The 22,785-nt window shown below is 44.0% G+C and overlaps 1 protein-coding gene across 1 annotated transcript in view; it reads right to left on the reverse strand.

Annotated features, from left to right (window-relative positions):
- The window catches only part of LOC140718688 (uncharacterized), a 66,027-nt gene that overhangs the window by 41,061 nt on the left and 2,181 nt on the right, over positions 1 to 22,785 (reverse strand). Inside the window, exons 2-3 of the mRNA XM_073032733.1 lie at positions 7,944 to 8,273; positions 2,598 to 2,918 (exon numbers count right to left, since the gene is read on the reverse strand). Coding sequence (XP_072888834.1) covers positions 2,598 to 2,918; positions 7,944 to 8,273 — 651 coding nt within the window. The remainder of the gene's footprint in view (positions 1 to 2,597; positions 2,919 to 7,943; positions 8,274 to 22,785) is intronic.

Consider the following 22,785-nt stretch of genomic DNA (forward strand, 5'->3'; position numbering starts at 1 on the left):
TACTAGCCTACAAAGTATCCAGGACACCTTCAGGGAGCGGCGGCTCAGAAAGCAGCGTCTATTATTAAGGACCTCTAGCACCCAGTCCATGCCCTTTTCTCACTGTTACCATCAGGTCGGAGGTACAGAAGCCTGAAGGCACACACTCAGTGATTCAGGAACAGCTTCTTCCCCTCTGTCATCCGATTCCTAAATGGATATTGAACCCATGAACACTACCTCACTTTTAAAATACATATTAGTTCTGTTTTTTGCACGATTTTTAATCTATTCATTATATATACACCACAATTAATTAATTTTTTCCCCTCCTCCTTTTCCATATTATGTATTGCATTGAACTGCCGCTGCTAAATTATCAAATTTCACATCACATGCCAGTGATAATAAACCTGATTCTGGTGACCAAATATTCCCAGATAGAGATTTTGACAAAAGACTGATAAATGAGCTCATTTTTAAGTTTGGATATTTTGTGATGACTGGGGGATTTACCATCGATTTAACACTAACTGGAATGGGATTAATGGCATGTCAGTTTGTCCACAGTGTGATTGTATCTTTAATCTCTATAGGAACAGGCAGATTAAAGAGTCTTCTAGGAGAGAAAACAAACTTCCACAACATAATCCCTGAATCACAAGATCTTCTGACATTTCGCCAATAATTCACCTAGTAATTTAATAATGGGATCAGTGAAAACAGTTCTGTGCTCAACACCATTATCATGTCAAAACCTGTGTGTCTTTGAACCTCCCTCTGCAACTGAATTCTTCATGTCTTCATTGAGAGATCATACGACATGGGAGAGGTGTTGTAATAACAGCTTGGTGTCCAGTGTCATTAGCCCAAGGAAATGAGTAGGGTCATCTCTTTGATCCTTTTCCGTCACAGGATTTGGCATAATTTTAGAAAGAACCTTTTAGAAAAAAACTGCATATGTAAAAGTTGGCAGATATTTATTTGTTATTTATTTATTGAGATTCAGCGTGAACTCGGCTCTTCTGGCTCTTTAAGCCATGCCACCCAGCAAAGCCCCTATTTAATTGTAGCCTAATCATGGGACAAATTTACAATGACCAATTAACCTACCACCTGGTAGGTCTTTGGACTGTGGGAGGAAACTGGAGCCCACAGTAGAAACCCATGCGGTCACAGGGAGAATGTACAACTCTTTAAAGACAGTGGCAGGAATTGAACCCAGGTCACTGGTTCTGTAAAGTGTTGTACTAACCACTATACCACCATGCCACCCACGGTAATTCAGAGAGCTGTTTTGTAACAGCAGGTCGGGTTAGTTGCTGGTTCTGATCAGAGATTGAGAGCTACCTCTGTGGTTAGAGGCTCCTGCAGTGGTGACAAAGAGGACACGGAGTCAGGTCACCCATCCATCATGTTGTCAGAAATCAAAAACACGGTCTCAGGAGAATGTCACATCTATTCCTTAACCTACTCTTCAAGTGTGATGGTGAGTATGGGAAGACAGGGATGTGAATATGCTAGATCATGATAGTAGCAAATGCTCAAGTGAGATGGTTACCCACAACGGGGGGTGGGGGGGGGGGGAAACGCATTAAGTTGTGCATTTGTTTCTGTTGTATTGAGGTTTAATTGGATTTACTTTGTACATCACAGCCCTACCCCTCCCAAACGTCAGTAGTATTTCTGAGAGGCACTGACTCCAGAAGGCAACATCCATCAAAGTTCCCCACCATCTAGGCCACACCCTCTTCTTGCAGCTTCAACTGGGCAGGAGGTACAGAAGCCTGAAGCCTTAAATCCAACACAATCAGGTTCAAGAAAAGTTATTTCCCTTTAACCGTTTGATCCTTGAACTAACCTGCACAACTCCAATCACTACCTCAGTGTAACAACAACGGGCACTTTTTTGTTCTAATTGCGCTCTTTCCTGTAAACGTTGTGTGTAATTTATACACGGGGGCCACAGTAGCGTAAGAGTTAGTGTAATGTTATTACAGCTCAGGGTATCCCGGAGTTCGGAGTTCAACTCTGGCTTCATTCTGTAAGGAGTCTCTCTATGTCCGCCCCATGAATGTGTGGTTTTCCCTGGGTCCTCCAGTTCCCTCCCACAGTCCAAAGATGTACCAGTTAGGTTAAGTATATAATTTATGGTTTTCTTGTGGAGGCTGATCACCAGTGCCTATGGTGTTGCTGCATGTACTTCATTGCACCTGTGCACACTTGATTTTCAAATTTCTACTTCACTTCAAGGCTAACATGACAGTGGGTGAAGGACAGAAACTCAGTCTTGTTTTTACATTTGGACCCAAGGTTCTACAGGGAGCACAATATGCTCAGGTTCTGTCTGGGAATTTCCACTGAGGCACTTTGCAGGTTTAACCCTTTTTCACTACAGCAGAAAGGGGACAAAACTTGTCTTTAACTTAGGTGCTTTTTTGTTAAATTCTCTTCCTTTGTAGCATATTGTTATTGTATGCTTAACCTTGCTCTGTATTAATGCTCCTCATTGGGATTTGGGGTTTTTAATTTTGTAAAATGTTTTGAAAAACTTATAAAAAAAATTTAAAAAAAAAGAAAAGAAAGGGGACAAAAATACAAGCTTATTTTAGACGTACCCATTATATGCAGGCGGACATATCGAATGATGGTTTTTTGTAGATTGATGGAAAGTCTATAAAGACCATCATCCGCACTGGTCAGATTGCTGAAGACAAATGATCCGTTGGACGGGAGGAAGTCGATGCGCCCAATATATTTGTTTACTACGGCAGGTTTTGTGGATCCAATATGAAACTGGAGAACTGGATCCATGGAGGTCTCTTTTCCTTGCAGTTTTTCCCAATGAAAAACTTCAGTAATGTCCATTTCGTTCTCATCTACTCCGGGAAATGTCACTGAGCTTCCAGGTGAACTGTACACCTTGGTGGTATTTTGCCCTGTGAAATACAAAACAAAGCATTGGTGAGACTACACTTGGAGTACTGTACACAGTCCTGGCCACAACACCACAGAGCTTTATTGTCATTGCTGAGGCCATCGAGATGGCAGTGCTTCTCCATTCAATGCAAAACAGCAAACTGACAATTCAATTATGAAAACACAATGGCTACATTTAAAATAATATGGAAACATAGAAAACCTACAGCACAATACAGGCCCTTTGGCCCACAAAGTTGTGTCAAACATGCCCTACCTTAGAAATTACTAGGCTTACCTATAGCCCTCTATTTTACTAAGCTCCATGTACCTATCTAAAAGTCTCTTAAAAGACCCTATTGTATCCGCCTCCACCACCATTGCTGGCAGCCCATTCCATGCACTCACCACTCTGAGTAAAAAAACTTACCCTTGACATCTCCTCTGTACCTACTCCCCAGCACCTTAAACTTGTGTCCTCTTGTGGCAACCATTTCAGCCCTGGGAAAAAGCCTCTGACTATCCACACGATCAATGCCTCTCATCATCTTGTACACCTCTATCAGGTCACCTCTCATCCTCCATCACTCCAAGAAGAAGAGGCTGAGTTCACTCTAGGCTTTCTAGGCAAACTGGTGCCCGTCCAGAGTGGCAGGGATGGCATTCTTAATGCGGGCTGCAACCAGCCCTTCAGACACTTGGCAGCTATGGGAGCGAGTGCATCCTGTTTGTAGTGGTCGAGACAAGTTACCGCTGACTGGTATGGTGGCAGGTGTTTTGAAGCATGTAGGGGCCACAGCAGGGGTCAGACAGAGGTTGTAGATTTCAGTAAAAGCCTCTGCCAGCTGGTCAATGCAGTCACTAAGGACCTGCCCAGGTATGCTGTCTAGTCCAGCTGCTTTGCATGTGTTGATACTGTGAGGAGTACGGCGCACTTCATGTGTGTTCAGTGTCTGCACCGTGTCCTCCTCAGGTACCAAGGCCTTCATCACTGGTTCACTGTTGCCCCTGGTTAACTCAGTAAAGCTGTTCAGTTCTTCAGCTGGTGTGGCATCGCTGTTTGCAGGGCAGTGATGGGCCTGATGCGTCAGGAGTTGGTGGAATTACTGAAGTGTGTCTCTAGCTGTTGTTTGTATCTTACTTGTGGTTTTAATGCCTCCTCCAAAGCCTGGCCTGGCTTCACTGCAGGGTGCAGCTTCACCAGATCTGTAACCAGCATCCGAGCCCTGAGCAGGTTCTGAATCAGTACTGGTGACATTGTCTGCAGGATGTGGTAACAATCGGGTGCAGAGGGGATTCACTAGGGCTATAGTTATGATGACTCTCCCTGTGATTGGAGGATTGGATAAGCTGGGTTTAGTCTTACTGGAATGCAGGAGGCTGAGGAATGACCTGACAGATATTTATAAAATTATTGGTTGGAAATTCCCAACCACGGCCACCGACCTCAACCACACTTTGCCACAAGGAATATAAGAATAGACTGTTTTATAAATGGGCAGTAAATTCAGAAATTGGAGATGCAAAAGGACTTGGGGTCCTAGTACAGGATTCCCTGGAGGTTAACTTGCAGGTTGAGTCAGTGGTAAGGAAAGCTAATGCAATCTACTCATTTCAAGAGGAATGGAATATAACAGGAAGGACATAATTCTGAGGTTTTACAAGGCATTGCTCAGATCGTATTTGGCGGATTGTCAACAGATTTGTCCCCTTATCTAAGAGAGGATGTGCTACATTGGAGCCGGTCCAGAGGAGATTCATCAAAATGATCCTGGGAATGAAAGGGTCAATGTGTGAGGTGCGTTTAATGGCTCTGGGCCTGTACTCACTGGAGTTTAGTAGAATGATGGGGTAATCATTGAAACCTATCAAATATTGAAAGGCCTAGATAGGAAAGATGTTGTGACGATGCTTTCGATAGTGGGTGAATCTAACACCAGAGGGCCTAGACCTCTTCCGTGTTTTCCCCTGGGAGATTTCCAGAATTCCAGCTTTTATCTCTGTATCTAATCAACAGGAAGAAAAGTTTAATAGAACATATTGCAGGTTTACTGGGGGGAGCTGAAAATCCTTTACTGATCTAGGACCAGAGGGCACAGCTTCAGAATAGAGGATGTCCCTTTAGATGAGGATGAACTTCTATAGACGAGGGTGATGAATCTGTGAAATTCATTGTCACAAACAGCTGTGGAGGTCACGTCATTGGGTGTATTTAAAGCAGAGGTTGATAGGTTCTTGATTAGTAGGGGCATCAAAGGCTACAAGAGGAAGTAGGGAGAACGGGTTGTGAGGGAAAATAATTCAGCCATGATTGAATGGAGGTGCTGACTCAATGGGCCAAAAGGCCTAATGCTGTTTCAATATCCTATGGTCTTATAGCCCCCTTACCCCTCACTGCTTGTTTCTACCTCCTACGCAGAACAATCAAACTGACCGTCCCAGTAGAACCAGTTCCCAGTCAAACCTAGTCCAGCTCCCACTGCATTCATGACTGCATAACCCAACTCCATCTTGTCCCCTTTGATTCAGTCTCTGCCTAAATCTGTGACACTTTACATGCTCTCGACCACTTGAAGTTCCCTGGCCCTGATCACTTTGTTTTCACTATGGATGTCCAGTCCGTGCAGTCCTCCATCAGCAAGGCTTTATACTTCTCTGCTTCTTTCTGGATAACGGACCTAACGAGTTCCCCTCCACCCCATCCTCCTCCATCTGGCGGAGTCGGTTGTCATGCGCACCGGTTTCTCTTTCTACAAACCTAAGGTGTAGCCATGGGCACCTGCATTGCCCCCTACCCTCCTCCTGTCTCTTCATCAACTATGTGGAACAGTCCAGTCCGTACCTACACTGATAAAGATCCCCAGCTCTTCCTGCACTACACTGCTAATGCTTCATGCTCCCAAGCTGAGCTCAGCAATTCCATCAACTTTGCCTCTAACTTACACTGACCCTTCTCTGACACCTCTCTCTCCTTTCTTGATCTCCCTGTCCGTATCCCTGGCAACAGATTACCTACTACCTACACAAAATGCTGGTGGAACGCAGCAGGCTAGGCAGCATCTATAGGGAGAAGCGCTGTCAACGTTTCGGGCCAAGACCCTTCGTCAGGACCTACTACCTACATCTTTGTCCGTATCCCTGGCAACAGATTACCTACTACCTACATCTTTGTCCGTATCCCTGGCAACAGATTACCTACTACCTACATCTTTGGCAAACCTACTGACTTTCACTGTTATTTTGACTAAATCTTCCCATCCTGTTGCTTGCAAAATGCTATTCCTTTTCTGGAGTTTCTCTGTCTCTGTCACCTTTGTTCTAATGATTAGACTTTCCATTCCAGGAAAACTGACAAGTCCTCCTTCTTCAAAGAATGAGGATTCCCTCCACCACCATTAACCTGCCGTCACCCCACCCTTCTGCTGCCATAACAGGGAGAGAGTTCCCATTGTCCTACCTACCACCCCATGAGCCATGAGCCCAGCACAATATCCTCCATAATTTTCACCATTTACAACTAAGCACACCTTTCCTTTCCCTCCGCCCAACTTTCCACTTTCCATCGGGATTCTCTCTACGTGACTGGCTTGTCCATTTGTCCCTCTCTACTAATCTCCATCATGGCACTTATCCCAGCTTGCGTGGCAAGTGTTACACCTGCCCCTACACCTCCCCTTTCACCATTCAGGGCCTCAAAAGGTCCTCTAGGTGAGGCAACACTTCACCTGCCAGTCTGTCAGGGTCTTGTGTTGTATCTGGTGGTCCCAGTGCAGCCTCCTCTACATAAGTTGGGATCTGCTTTGTCGAGCATCTTCACTCTGTCCGCCACAAAACGGTGATGTTTTCCAGTGGTCCCCCATTTCAATAGGACTTCCCATGCACATCCCACCATGTTGGTCCATGGCCTCCTCTACTGCCACAATGAGGCCACTCTCAGGTTGGAGGAGCAACACCTCACATTCAGTCTGGGTCACCTCCAACCTGACGGCATGGACATTGAACTAACAACGAAACATAGAAAACCTACAGAACCATACAGGCCCTTCAGCCCTCAAAGTTGTGCCGAACATGTCCCTACCTTAGAAATTACTAGGCTTACCCATAGCCTTCTATTTTTCTAAGCTCTCTAACTTCAGTCAACTTCTCCACCTGCATCTTTCCTCTCTTTTTCCATTCTGGTTTCCCTCTCACCTTTTCTCTTCTCACTGGCCCATTACTGCCCTCTGATAACCATCCTCCTTTCCCTTCTTGCGCGGTCCACTATCCTCTCCTATCAGCTTCCTTCTTCTTCAGTCCTTTACCTTTTCCACCTGTCACTCTCCACTTTCTGACGTCATTCCCCCCTCTGCCACTCCCCACGTTACCCCTCACATTGTTTCACCTATTACCTGCCAGCTTATACTCCATCCCTTATTCCTCCCCCAACCCCCACCTTATTCTAGCTTCAGTCTCCTTCACTGATACTGTAAAATGCACAAACCGTGAGTAAGAGAGCATTTGGAGTTAGTCAGATAACACCCTCACCCTTGTTTGTCATTTAATCAGCCGGCTCTGTGATTATTCCTCATTGATTAACATTTCCCTCAGTTACATTCTCATGTTAGACCTAGAGGGCAAATAAGAACCAGGAGGTGGTTGCAGAAACTTTGCTGAGACTTGTGCATGTGTGGATGCCTTAACCAAAATGCAGAGACACCAGTCTTGCACCCTCTACCCTGGGCAGGTCATTATCTCGATCTCTAATCAGCAAGCACTGCCTGCGGTGTGGCTGTGAATTTCATTGTACCTGTGTATATAATACATTCGATTTTCAACTCTCTACTTCACTTCGAGGCCTAACGTGATAGTAGGTGAAGGAGAGAATCTCAGTATTTTTTTACATTTGGACAATGATACCCAAGGTTCAACAGGCAGCAGTCCCGCTTCGTATCTGCAAGACTTGCTCAGGAATGCTGTTTGAGAAATTCCACTACTGTGCTTTGCAGGTTTAACCCTTTAAAATATAGCAGAATGGGGACAAAAATACAAGCTTATTTTAGACGTACCCATTATACGTAGGCGGACATATCGAATAATGATTGCTCGTAGATTGACGGAAAGTCTATAAAGACCATCATCTGCATAATTCAGGTTGCTGAAGACAAATGATCCGTTGGATCGGCAGAAGTCGATGCGCCCAGTATATTTGTTTATTACGGAAGGTTTTGTGGATCCCACATGAAACTGGAGAACTGGTTTCATGGAGGTCTCTTTTCCTGGGTGTTCTTGGAGTTTATCCCAATGAAAAACCTCAGCAATGTTCACTTCCTTCTCATCTACTCCGGGAAAAGTTACAAAACTTCCAGGTGAGCTGTAAACCTCCAATGTAGATTGCCCTGTGAAATACAAAAATTATTGGTGAGACAATTATACAGATCTGGCCACCACACTGCAGAAAGGATGAGGTAACAACAGAGAAGATGCAGAGGGGATTCGCTGGGATGTTGACTGGAATATTGGACTGTAGTTATGCTGCATAAGGAGCAGTTGATCACTCTGGGCCTGTATCACTGGTGTTTAGAAGAATGGTGGGTGACCTCAATGAAACCTATTAAATAGTGAAAGACCTAAATGAGTGGATGTTGAGAGGATTTTTCTTATAGTGGGGAGACTAGGATCTCTGTATGAAAAAGCAAGTAGAAAGGCTTAATGCAGTATTTTGCAGTTTACTGAGGAGCACTGAAAATCCTTTACTCATCTACAGAAAATACAGTATATCGTCTCCTCATTTCCCTGACAAATCTCAGGCCTTTCATGCTTCCCTCTCCTCACCTCCCATCCTTTCTATCTCGGTATGATTTTTCATCATCTACCCTCCATCTGATCCTGATACCCCCACTTGGCCCTCTGCCCTTGCACACTTTTTCTCCCACAACCTGCCCAACCGGAAATTCCAGCTTTCTGATATAGCAAATGGCTCAACGTTTCCCACCTCACCCACAGAACAACGGACTCCGGATCTGTTCCCGTGGAAGGCAGGTATCTCACAGTCATTGTGAGCATCCAGTACCTGGTCATAAATTCTCAGCACAGAAACAAGCTCTTCAGCCCATTCACGTTGGCTGCTTTCCCCGTTTGCCTGTGTTGGGACAGTATTCTTTGATGCTTCACTTCAGCGTTTACCCTACCAGATGAGGCTACCCACAGAGTCCTCAATGGAAGCCGTAACCACAGATTCTGTTGCAAATGATTCATATGTCGCATCACAAACAAGTGCAAGGTTCAAAGAGGAGCAATCAAATTCTTTTTTAAAAAATTATTCTATTTAAATTTTTAAAAGGAACACAAGGACTCAATTAATATAACAATTAATACATATTTAAAAAATTAATTCAAATACATTAATAAGTCCAAGAGAAAAAAAAACCCTATCCCAACACCATCTCCCCGTATTTAGAAAAAAGGAGGGAGAAAAAAACCCAAAAGAGACAGAGGAAAGAAAGGAGAGAAGAAGAAAGAAAAGAGAAAAAGAAGAGTTGGCATCCAGCTGTCAGAGTCAGTTTAAAATACAAATTACAGAAACTAGCTTATAATAAGGGATATATTAATTAAAAAAAATAAAATAAATAGGTTAAACAATTCAGGCATTTAAGTAATCCAAATATGGTTGCCAAATATCAGTGAACATAGTGTATTCATTCCGAAGGGTAAAGTAACCTTCTCAAGGGGTATACAACTTTGCATTTCTTTATTCCAACGATCAATATGTACAAGGGAATCAGATTTCCATGTTACCGCTATGCATTTCCTGGCCACTGACAGCACAATTTTAATAAATTTGGATTTATTCCCGGGGAAGTTAACTTTTAAAACTGCTAAGTTCCCCAAAAGAAACAATTCTGGGTCTAGAGGGAAACCCATCCCCAGAATCTTTCCCAGTACCTCCCCCAGATCTATCCAAAAAAATCTCAATTTCATGCCTAGCCAGGTGGAATGCAAAAAAGTACCAACATCTATGCCACTCCTGAATCACTTGTCAGCAATTTCTGGTTTATTTTAAAGTATTTTTTCAGGTGTGAGATATAACTGATGTAAAAAATTAAAATGTATCATTCTGTATCTAGAGTTGCTAAGAGTGGTAACGCTAACCAAACATAAATGTGACCAGCATTGATGATCAATTACAATGCCCAAATCCGACTCCCATCTTTCCCTCGATCTATATATACCAAGCTTTGGACATTGGTCCTGGAATAAAGAATACATATTAGAAATAAATTTAGTTGTATTCCCCTTTCGAAATCGAATCTCCATGTCTGAGCACCTTGGTAGGGCCAGTGATGGACCCAAACAGACCCTCAAAAAAGATCGTAATTGGAGATAGCAGAAGAATGTGGTATTAGATAAATTATATTTATTTTTAAGTCCCTCAAAAGACATAAATTGCTTCTGCTGATTATAACAATCTTCAACACGCCTGATACCATGTGACTAGAAATTTATTACCCAGGAACATAGGTTCTGTTCTGAGAGCAATCAAATTCTTTACAGGTTTTGTCTGGCTACAGTGAAGCTGTAATCTCCTTGGTCACCAGCTTCATTGCCAAAGACATATTAAATGGAATAAACTGCCAATGGGACTTGAAATATTCACTGTGTACTGCCCACATCATTTAACTTGCAAAATGCTGACAATCATTAACGTCCAAGGAATTTCATTCCTGTTGAGATCACCTTTGATTTTAGGATCCTGTAAAAATGAAGACAAATTCTCTGTCTAATTGGAAAAGAAAACATCATCATTTAAATTCGTACAACATTAAGCTGGAGGAGGTCAAATAAGCAAGCTCATATCACAAGGGCAGATGTTATGAGACTTTATTGGGGTTTCAGAGTTTGGGTATGTGGGGGGCAGCTTACACATGATTAATTCTGTAATATCAACACAATCCAGGATAAACTGTAGACCTTGAAGCTGTCGGGGCAAGTACAGTACAATTATGTTTAAAATACATTTGGGTAGACATGTGGATCATAAGAGTGTAGAGGGTAAACTGCAGACAATTTGGGCCAGCTTGAATGGATAGCTTGGTTGGTATGGATGTGCTGCACCAAAAAGCATCTTTGTGATGAGTAATTCTGTGACTGACCAAGATAAAAGACCTGGTAATAGACCATGGACTAATTTACAGGTAGTTTCTACCTTTACCAAAATGTAAGGAAAGCTACAAGTAATGTTCCCTCTGAGGTGTGCGTGTGTGAGCAAACACAAGGGATTTAAACTGTGCACAAAAGGTTGTCACCCTCTATCTCACTGGTATATTTCATAATTGTACACAATGACATTTCCTTTTTTGGTTTCTGTTGTAGATGGTGTTGACAACGTAGAGTTTTCAAAGATTTGTTTTCAGATTTTAGAACTGGCTTGGCTCATTGACTCATATTGACTCAAAATTGACATACTGTTTTTATTGAAGAAATTATTCAGTGCACACATTATTGTTACTGGGCAAAATATTACACAGCACAAGATTTTTGCACAGACTGGTCATTACAAATTACAGGGAATATTGGCCTTGGTAATCAGATGTGCATTTACTGTCTGTGTCACCACTTTCACAGAATGACAAAGTGTAGCTGTATTCCTGGATGTCTCAGTGTACAAACTCCAGGGCCCTACCGTTTACTGTGCAAGATCTACTCTGGTTCAACTTGCCAAAACACAACACCTCACATATGTCCGAGTTATATTCATCTGTCATTCCTCAGCCCACTTCTCCTTTGATCTAGATCCCACTGTCACCTCAGATAATCTTCTGCACTGTCCACAATTCAACCAATTTTGGATCATTCACAAACATACTAGCAATGTGATTAATATTGTTATCCAAATCAAGAATACAGATGACAAATAGGGATTCACAGCTGATCCTGCCCATTAGTTACAGGCCCCCATTCTGAAGAACAACTCTCCACTAAGCCCTTCTCCCTCCTTCCACTGAGCTAAATTTTGTATTCAAGAGAATTATCATCCTGAATCCCACGTGGTACAAATTCTCCACCAACCTCCAGTATGGAGCTTGTTAAACAATAACGATACAGACAACAACCCAGACCAGCCTACCAAGTAGGCCTTGTTAACGTCCACATAGTCAACAGTTACTGCCCAACCCTCAATCACTTTGTTAACTCTTCAAAAAACACAATCAAATTTGTGACAGACTATTTCCCTCACACACAACCATGAGAGCTATTCCACATCTGTCCTTGTCTTTCCAAATGCTGGTAGTTTCGACTCTTCAAAATCCCCTCCAATAACTTTCCCACCACTGATATTCGACTCACTGGCCTGTTGTTCCCAAGTTTGATCTGGAAGCCCTTTGGAAGTACTGTAATGCAAAAAGAGAACATAAAGAGTCAACGTCCATTCAGAAACCTGAGGGCAGGGGAGAAGAAGCTGTTTTGAATCATTTAGTGTGTGCCTCCAGGCTCCTGGTGGTAGCAATAAGAAGAGGGCATGTCCTGGGTGATGGGGTCCTTGATGATAGATACTGCCTTTTTGAGGCATTTCTCCTCGAAGATGTCCTGGATGCTTGGGAGGCTGGTGGCCGTGACGGAATGGACTAACTTTACAATTTTCTACAGCTTGTTTCGATCCTGTGCAGTGGCTCCTCATACCAGATGGTGATGCAACCAGCCAGAAAGCTCTTCACGGTACATCTCTAGAAATCTGTGATATACCAAATCTCCTCAAACTGCCAATGCAATATAGCAGCTGTCGTGCCTTCATTGTTACTGCATTGATATGTTGGGCCCAGGATAGATCCTCAGAGATGTTGACACCCAGGAACTTGAAACTGCTCACTCTTTCTATTTCTCATCTCTCTATGAGGACTGGTGTGTCTTTCCTCATTTGACCTTTCCTGAAATCCAAAATCAGTTCATTGGTCTTACACGAGGAAATCTGCAGATGCTGGAAATTCAAACAACAACACACACAAAATGCTGGTGGAACACAGCAGGCCAGGCAGCATCTATAGGGAGAAGCACTGTTGACGATTCGGGCCGAGACCCTTCCTCAGGTCTAACCGAAAGGAAAGATAGTAAGAGATTTGAAAGTAGTGGGGGGAGGGGGAAATGTGAAATGATAGAAGAAGACCGGAGGGGGTGGGATGAAGCTAAGAGTTGGAAAGGTGATTGGCGAAAGTGATACAGAGCTGGGGAAGGGAAAGGATCATGGGACAGGTGGCCTCGGGAGAAAGAAAGGGTGGGGGGAAGCACCAGAGGGAGATGGAGAACATGCAGACAACGAAATATGTCAGGGATGGGGTAAGAAGGGGAGGAGGGGCATTAACGAAAGTTAGAGAAGTCAATGTTCATGCCATCAGGTTGGAGGCTACCCAGCCGGTATATAAGGTGTTGTTCCTCCAACCTGAGTTTGGATTCATTTTGACAGTAGAGGAGGCCATGGATAGACATATCAGAATGGGAATGGGACGTGGAATTAAAATGTGTGGCCACTGGGAGATCCTGCTTTTTCTGGTGGACAGAGCGTAGGTGTTCAGCGAAACGGTCTCCCAGTCTGCGTCGGGTCTCACCAATATATAAAAGGCCACACCGGGAGCACCGGACACAGTATACCACACCAGCCGACTCACAGGTGAAGTGTCGCCTCACCTGGAAGGACTGTCTGGGGCCCTGAATGGTGGTGAGGGAGGAGGTGTAAGGGCAGGTGTAGCACTTGTTCCGCTTACAAGGATAAGTGCCAGGAGGGAGATTGGTGGGAAGGGATGGGGGGGATGAGTGGACAAGGGAGTCGCGTAGGGAGCGATCCCTGCAAAAAGCAGAAAGAAGCGGGGGAGGGAAAAATGTGCTTGGTAGTGGGATCCCATTGGAGGTGGCGGAAGTTACGGAGAATTATACGTTGGACCTGGAGGCTGGTGGGGTGGTAGGTAAGGACAAGGGGAATCCTATCCCGAGTGGGGTGGCGGGTGGATGGGGTGAGGGCAGATGTGCGGGAAATGGGAGAGATGCGTTTGAGAGCAGAGTTGATGGTGGACGAAGGGAAGCCCCTTTGTTTAAAAAAGGAAGACAACTCCTTCGTCCTGGAATGAAAAGCCTCATCCTGAGAGCAGATGCGGTGGAGACGGAGGAATTGTGAGAAGGGGATAGCATTTTTGCAAGAGACAGTGTGGGAAGAGGAATAGTCCAGGTAGCTGTGAGAGTCTGTAGGCTTATAGTAGATATCAGTAGATAGGCCGTCTCCAAAGATGGAGACAGAAAGATTAAGAAAGGGGAGGGAAGTGTCGGAAATGGACCAGGTGAATTTGAGGGCAGGGTGAAAGTTGGAGGCAAAGTTAATGAAGTCAACAAGCTCAGCTTGCGTGCAAGAGGCAGCACCAATGCAGTCGTCGATGTAGTGAAGGAAAAGAGGAGGATGGATATCCGTATGGACTTGGACTCATCTTGAGAGCAGATGCGGCTCTATATCCCTTGTCCACTCGTCTCCCCCCCATCCCTTCCCACTGATCTCCCTCCTGGCACTTATCCTTGTAAACGGAACAAGTGCTATACCTGCTCTTACACTTCCTCCCTCACCACCATTCAGGACCCCAGACAGTCCTTCCAGGTGAGGCGACACTTCACCTGTGAGTCGGCTGGTGTGGTATACTGTGTCCGGTGCTCCCGGTGTGGCCTTTTATATATTGGTGAAACCTGACGCAGACTGGGAGACTGTTTCGCTGAACACCTCCGCTCGGTCTGCCAGAAAAAGCAGGATCTCCCAGTGCCCACACATTTTAATTCCATGTCCCATTCCCATTCTGATATGTCTATCCATGGCCTCCTCTACTGTCAAAATGAATCCAAACTCAGGTTGGAGGAACAACACCTTATATACCGGCTGGGTAGCCTCCAACCTGATGGCATGAACATTGACTTCTCTAACTTTCGTTAATGCCCCTCCTCCCCTTCTTACCCCATCCCTGACATATTTAGTTGTCTGCCTGTTCTCCATCTCCCTCTGGTGCTTCCCCCCACCCTTTCTTTCTCCTGAGGCCTCCTGTTCCATGATCCTTTCCCTTCTCCAGCTCTGTCTCACTTTCGCCAATCACCTTTCCAGCTCTTAGCTTCATCCCACCCCCTCCGGTCTTCTCCTATCATTTTGCATTTCCCCCTCCCCCCACTACTTTCAAATCTCTTACTATCTTTCCTTTCGGTTAGTCCTGACGAAGGGTCTTGGCCCGAAACATCGACAGTGCTTCTCCCTATAGATGCTGCCTGGCCTGCTGTGTTCCACCAGCATTTTGTGTGTGTTGTTCATTGGTCTTACTGATGTCGAGTGCAAGGTTGTTGCTGCAACACCTGAACTATCTCACTCCTGTACTCCCTCATATCACCGTCTGAAATTCTCCCAACAATAGATGGGTTATCAGCAACTTTAGAGATGGCATTTGAGCTGTGCCTAGCCACATAATTATGAGTGTAGAGCAGCCTTTCTCAAACTTCTTGCCCTAGAGGAATCCTTGACATAATTATCAGGTCTCAGCGAACCCGTGCGTAAAAATTATTGTACCTACAGCTCATGGTACATTAGCATGATCAGATATTATATCAGATAGATATAGTAATCCAAAAATAATTGTCAATTCTCTTTTTAGTAGAGAATGAATTTTTAGCCAAGCTTTATTGTAAAAAAACAGGTAGTTAAACTTAAGTTTCTTGAAATTAATCTCTTTCATTTCCTTTCATAAATTTTAAAATCTTATAAATAATAAATAGCTGCTGAAGCCAAAATGGGATTTAATTTTTCTAAAGGTAGACGCGGTAGATTTAATTTAAATAAAAGTTGTAAACTGATTTTAATTAATACTATTTACAACATGAACAATGTTGAATAGTGAAGTTACTAAAAACCATAAGCCAAAGCAATATGAACAAAAATAAAGTCAGAGAGAAAGTTTTATACAAAACCTTGAAAAAGATTTTTTCTTACTAAGATCAGGCTCAAATATAGGCCTAGTATGTGAAACTTGTGCTTGTTTGTTGCTGCATAAATATTCAATTCTGGGTCGAACTTGAGATAAGCACACAGATTTCACCTTCAACTAAAATGAGACGATTTCTATCTTTGCTCTTGATGCTTGTTAAAGAAGAATAATCTTACTCACTCATGCAAGAAGTTGAAAATTGCAGTAAAATTGCTTTCCTAAAAATGGCAGGACACTCTTCTTTCATAGAGATCCAGACCTTGTTCAGGGGCAGGTCAATAAATTCCACCCACTATAATTTTACATGCTGGCATTATTAGAATGTCACTAACTGTGAGACTTTTCCTTTTCTGGGTAACAAGTTCTGCTACTAAATAACTTGCCTCCTGAATCCTTTTACTGACTGTGATTTTATTCACAAAAGCTTTACTCTGTTTCTTTTGAGATTCCAATAGCCTTACAAAATAATCAGCTCTTTAAAGAATCACATGGCTGTGAGTTGTAGTTCAGTGTCTTTTCAGTTGTGCTGGAGCCATTGCTACATTTGTAAGCTGTTTGCCACAGATTAGGCACAATCGAACAGGACAACTTGAATCACCAGTCCACATAAAACACATTGATAACTGGCTTTCACAGTAAAGGAGGACTTTTTTTGTGTCTGTGCAGTGAAATAATTCCAAGGATTGTAATTCTTACCCTCACTAGTGTGAGGCATAGGCGGCAGTGCCGAGATTCAACTCTTCAGCTCACTACCCAATTCCCTTTATTCACTCTTCAGGAGCTCCTCCTGTTTTCCTATCTGGGTCGTTGGTACCAGTATGTACCACATCTTATGGCTGTTCACCCTCCCCTTGAGAATGCCGTGGACTCAATCCAAGTCAACCCTGACCCAGGGAGGCAACATACCATCTGGGTTTTTTTTCATGTCTACAGAATCTGCTTTCTGCTCCTCTAATCACGGAATGCTCTATCACTGCTACAGTCCTCTCCTCCTCATTCCCTTCTAAGCCACAGAGTCAGACTGTGTGCCAGAGACCCAGTCAATGTGGCTTATTCAATTAGGAACACACCCCACTCAATAGTATCCAAAGCAGTATACGTATTATTGTGGGAAACTTCCTGACCTTTGAACTCAAAGCCTCGATTAATAAAGACAAGCATGCTATATGCCTTCTTAACTTCCCCATCAACCGGTGTAGCCACTTTCAGGAAGCTACAAACAAATAACAGTGGGGAAAGCAAACGTGGTGCAAGCACCCATTTCAAGAGGACTAGAATATAAGGATGCAATATCAAGGCTTTATAAAGCACTGGTGCGGCCTGACTTAGAGTATTGTGAGTAGTTTTGGGACCCTAGTCTAAGAAAGGATGAGGGTTCAAAGGAAAATCATAAAATGATTCCAGGATTGAAAGCCTTGTCATACGAGAAGGCTCTGGGCCTGTACTCACTGGAATTCAGAAGAATGAAGGGTGACCTCACTGAAACCTATCAAATGTTGAAAGGCCTTGATAGAGTGGGTGAAGAGGATAAGACATAGGAGCAGAATTAGGCCGTTTGGCCAATTGAGTCTACTCCACCATTCAGTCACAGCTGATCCTTTTTTCCCTCCTTAGCTCCACTCCCTGGCCTTCTTCCCATAACCTTTGATCCCCTGTCCAATTAAGAACCTATCAATCTTCACCATAAATACACCCAACAATCTGGCCTCCACAGCTGCCTGTGGTAATAAATTCCATAAATTCACCATTCTCTGACTAAAGAAATTTCTCCACATCTCTGTTTTAAATGAACGCTCCTCTATCCTCTTGTCCTTGACTCTCCCACCATGGGAAACATTCTTTCCACATCTACTCTGTCCAGACCTTTCAACATTAAAAAGGTTTCAATGGGATCCTCCCTCATCCTTCTAAATTCCAGCGAGTATAGACCCAGACCATCAAACATTCCTCATATAATAACCCTTTCATTCCCGGAATCATCCTTGTGAATCTCCTCTAAACCCTCTCCAATGCCAGCACGTCTTTTCTTAGATGAGGAGCCCAAAACTGTTCACAATATTCAAGGTGTGGCCTCACCAGTGCCTTATAAAGCCTCAGCGTCACATCTTATATTCTAAACCTCTTGAAATGAATGCTATCATTGCATTTGTCTTCCTCACCACCGACTCAAACTACAAGTTAACCTTTAGAGGGTTCTGCACATTGGCACGCAAGTCCCTTTGCACCTCAGATTTTTGGATTTTCTCCCCGTTTAGAAATTTTTTTCTTCTACCGAATTGCCTGACCATGCCTTTTCATTCTTGCCCATTCTCCTAATCCTTCAGCAGCCTGTTTCCTCAACACTACCTGCCCCACCACCAATATTTGTTTCACCTGCACACTTGGCAACAAAGCCATTTATTCCATCATCTAAATCTCTGATACTCAGCATAAAAAGACATGGTCCCAACACCGACCCTTGTGGACCACTAGTCACTGGCAGTCCACAAGAAAAGGATGCTTTTATTCACACTCACTCCTTCCTCCCAATCAGCCAATTCTCCAACCATGTTAGTAACTTTCCTGTGATACCATGAGCTCTTAACCTGGTAAGCAGCTTCACGTGTTAAAGGCCTTCTAAAAATGTGAATATACAACATCCACTGCATCCCCTTTATCTATCCTACGTGCAATCTCCTCAAGGAATTCCAACAGGTCTGTCAAGCAAGGTTTTCCCTTAAGGAAAACATGCTGACTTTGTCCTATCTCACCAAGTACTCTATAACCTCATCCTTAATAATTGACTCCAACATCTTCCCAAACGCTGTGATCAGACTAACTGGTCTATAATTTCCTTTCTGATGTCTTTATCCTTTCTTAGAGTGGAGTGACAGTTGCAATTTTCCAGTCCTCCAGAACCATGCTAGAGTCCAATGATTCTTGAAAGATCATGACTAATGCCTCCACAATCTCTACCGTTACCTCTTTCAGAAACCTAGGGTGCAGTTCATCTGGTCCGGGTGACTTATGTACTTTAGGTCTTTCATCTTTTTGAGCACCTTCCCTCTTGTAATAGTAACTGCATCCACTTATCTCCCCTCACACCATTCAACATCTGGCACATAGTGTCTTCCACAGTGAGGACTGATGCAAATTACTCATTTAGTTCATCTGCCATCTTCTTGTCCCCATTATCATTTCTCCAGCTTATTTACTGACGGCCCTGTATCCACTCCCATCTCTCTTTTATTTTCTTTTTTTTGTAATTTATTTTTTATTGAAGTTTATCATCTAACAAACATTTCCATAAGATGTACTTCAGATACTGTACATATATATCATATTTGTCACAAGTCTCCACATAATATTTATCTGAGGGATACACTCATAGAAAGGAGAGGAGAGAAGGAACAATCGAAATAAGAAAACTATGTACAAAGTAGGTAGTGATCTTTTTACAACATATTCATTGACTTGTGAGAATAAAATCAGGCCTATGAGTTGTTATGGAGTTAAACTATTTTCCCCAATATGACTCAAATTGTTCCAACTTATGATTAACAGATACTGTTATCTTCTCCATTTTGTAAATGTCCATTGTAATTTCCATCCATACATTTAAAGTTGGGCTCTCCTGTGATAACCATTTCCTGGTAAGGGCCTCTCTCTTTTATTTTCTATATTATTGAAAACGCTTTTTCGATCCACCTTGATATTGTTTGCTACCTTGCTTTCATACTTTCTTCCTAGTGATTATTTTAGTTGTTTTCTGTAGGTTTTTTTAAGGCTTCCCAATCCTCTATCTTCCTGCTAATTTTTGCTTTGTTGCATGCCCTCTCTTTTGCTTCTACATTAACCTTGACTTCCCTTGTCAGCCACAGTAGTACTATTTTGCCATTTGAGTATTTCTTTGTGATTGAAATACATCTATCCTGCACCTTCTTCATCTTTCCAAGAAATTCAAGCCATTGCTGCTCTGCTGCCAGCATCTCTTTACAACTTACTTCGGCCGACTCCTCTCTCATATGACTCTAATTTCCTTTCCTCCACTGAAATACTGCTATGTCAGACTTTACTTTCTCCATCAAATTTCAAGTTGAACACAATCATATTGTGGTCACTGTCTCCTATGGCTTCCTATACCTTAAGCTCCCTAATCATCGCCGGTTCATTACATATCACCCAGTCTAGTATAGCTGATCGCCTAGAAGGCTCAACAACAAAACTTTTCTAAAAAGCCATCTCATAGGCATTCAACAATTTCACTCTCTTGGGATCCATTACCAACCTGATTTTCCCAATCTACCTGCATATTAAAATCTCCCGTGACTATCGTAACATTAACAGATAGCCTGGAGGTGTTGGGGATCTGGTTCGGAGGGGCCGAGGCGTGCAACAAGAACTGGCGGGAGCGGACTGCCAAGGTGAAACAGAAACTGGGGCTGTGGGGAGGGCGCTCCCTATCGATAGCGGGCAAGAACCTGGTCATCAGGTGAGGTGCTCTCAGGGCTGCTGTACTTGGCGCAGGTGCGGTCAGTCCCCCGCTCCTTCAGCTCGGAAATCACCCGAGCCATCTTCAGATTTGTCTGGGGATCCAAGATGGAGCGGGTCAGACGGACCACCATGCACAAGTCCCTGGGACAACGGGGGCAAAAACGTCCCCAATGTCGCCCTCACCCTGATGGCCAGCTTCGTGTGTGGCTGCATCAGGTTGTGTGTGGATCCCAGGTACGTGGGCACCAAGTACCACTACGTGCCCAGGTTCTACCTGTCGCCCTGGCTATGAAGGATGGGTCTGGCCCCTTTCCCGCGCAACACCCCTGTCAGCTGGTCGTTGCTGCCATACCTGTCCTTCGTAGAGAAGTTCTTTCAGGTCAACGCCTTTGACCACAGGGCCATCAGGCAGTGGTCAGCACGTAAGGTCCTGGAGGCACTGCAGGAGAAGGACGAGATGGACACAGTGGGGTGGTTCCCTGAGCAGACTGTCCAGTTCATCTGGCAAAATGCCTCATCGCCAGACCTCACCAACAGGCACCAAGACCTCGCCTGGCTGGCAGTGAGAGGGGCCCTCCCAGTCCAATTCCTCCTGTACGCCCGGAACGTCGTCCCCACACCCCTCTGTCCACGGGAGGACTGCAGAGAGGAGGAGTTGGTGACCCACCTCTTTGCACACTGTGGGTTCGCGGAGAAGGTGTGGAGGAGGATGGAAGGGGCTGTGTCGAGGTTCATCTCCAGCAGCTGCGTAACAGAGGACTCTCTGATCTACGGGCTGTTCCCGGGGGCGCACACCGAGACCAACATCCGGTGCTGCTGGCAGATCATCAACTCGGTGAAAGACGCTCTTTGGTCGGCCCGAAACTTGATGGTCTACCGGCACACGGAGATGTCCGTGGGGGAATGCTGCCGATTGGCACATTCTCGGCTGCAGGAGTACGTGCTGAGGGACGCACTCAAACTCGGTGCAGCCACAAGGGCCCAGTGGGGAAGGACCACAGTCTAGGGTTCTTCTCTCATGGCAGTTGAGGGGTGGGGGGTTGGGGGTATACCCCCGAATGTAAATATTAAAGAACAAAGTGCCACGTGGGTGGCAAAACATTAGAACTTGGAAAATGTAAGGACAGTAATGGTACCCACTGTAAAGAATTGAAAGTCTTTGAATGGTTATTGTATATAATTTTATTTTGGAATAAAGTATATTTTGTTTAAAAAAAACATTAACAGACATCCCACCCTGCAAAAACTCATTTCAGGGAGGTAGCATCATCAATTTGTGGGAGATTCCCAGAACTTCCCGGAGAGGTGGGATGTCTGCAATAGAGTAGCTCCTTAGCAGTTAGCCAGCTAGTTTAAATAACATTAGCTATGCTAATGAATGAATGACACCTGTTAAACTCACCTCAACATGTCTTTTACATTTTAACCCACCATGGGCAATAGAAAAGTCACTGTTGCAAACAGTGCAGTGAGCAACACTGTCATTATTTTTGACCCTTATTAGGCAAGGGTACACTTTAGTGTAGTCTGGGGTGAAGTACGTTTTATATTTTCTTTTTTTGGAACACTCGCTTTCTCCCTCTCGCTCTCTCTTTCTCTCGCCCTCTCTCTCTCTCTCTTGCTCTCAAAAAATCTATTTCCGGGATATTGTATATAATTTGCAGCACGAGGGAGCCACTGTCAATATGCAGGAGACTCCCGGAACTTCCGGGACAGGTGGGATATCTGCATTAACCTTTTGACATGCCTTTTCTATTTCCCATTGTAATCTGCGATCCACTGCTGTGAGACCTGTATATTACTGCCATCAGGGTCCTTTTACACTTGCAGTTTCATAACTCAACCCACAAGGACTCAACATCTTCTGACCCTATATCACATCTTTCTGATGACTTCCTATCCCTCCGATACAATGTGTAACCTTGGATATTCAGTTTCCAACGACAACCATCCTTCAGCCATGATTCAGTGATGGCCACAACATCATCCCCAACAATCTGTAAAAGTGGAACAAGGTCATCCACTTTATTTCTTGTACTCCATACACTGAGATATAACACTGTGAGCGCTGTTTCTGCCAGCCTTTCTGATTCTGCATCCCTAATGCACTGATACTCCCCAATTTTGGTGCAATTTTGCAACTTGCAATGGCCGCCATGTTGTCCTATTATCTGCCTGCCCTTCCTGACAGTCTGACTGCACACTGTCATAGGATGATTCCGGTGGTGGGGGAGTCTGAGACTGAGGACACAGCCTCAGAATAGAGGGGCATCATTTTAGGATGGAGATGGGGAGGAATTTCCTGAGCCGGAGAGGGGTGAATTTGTGGAATTCATTGCAATTTTGGAGGCCAAGTCATTTGGCATACTTAAGGCGGTGGTTGAGAGATGCTTCATTAGTCAGGGCATGGAGGGATACAGGGGGGTGGGGGAGAGGCAGGAGTTTG

This window comes from Hemitrygon akajei, chromosome 2 (genome assembly GCF_048418815.1).
Source record: "Hemitrygon akajei chromosome 2, sHemAka1.3, whole genome shotgun sequence".
NCBI lineage: Eukaryota > Metazoa > Chordata > Chondrichthyes > Myliobatiformes > Dasyatidae > Hemitrygon > Hemitrygon akajei.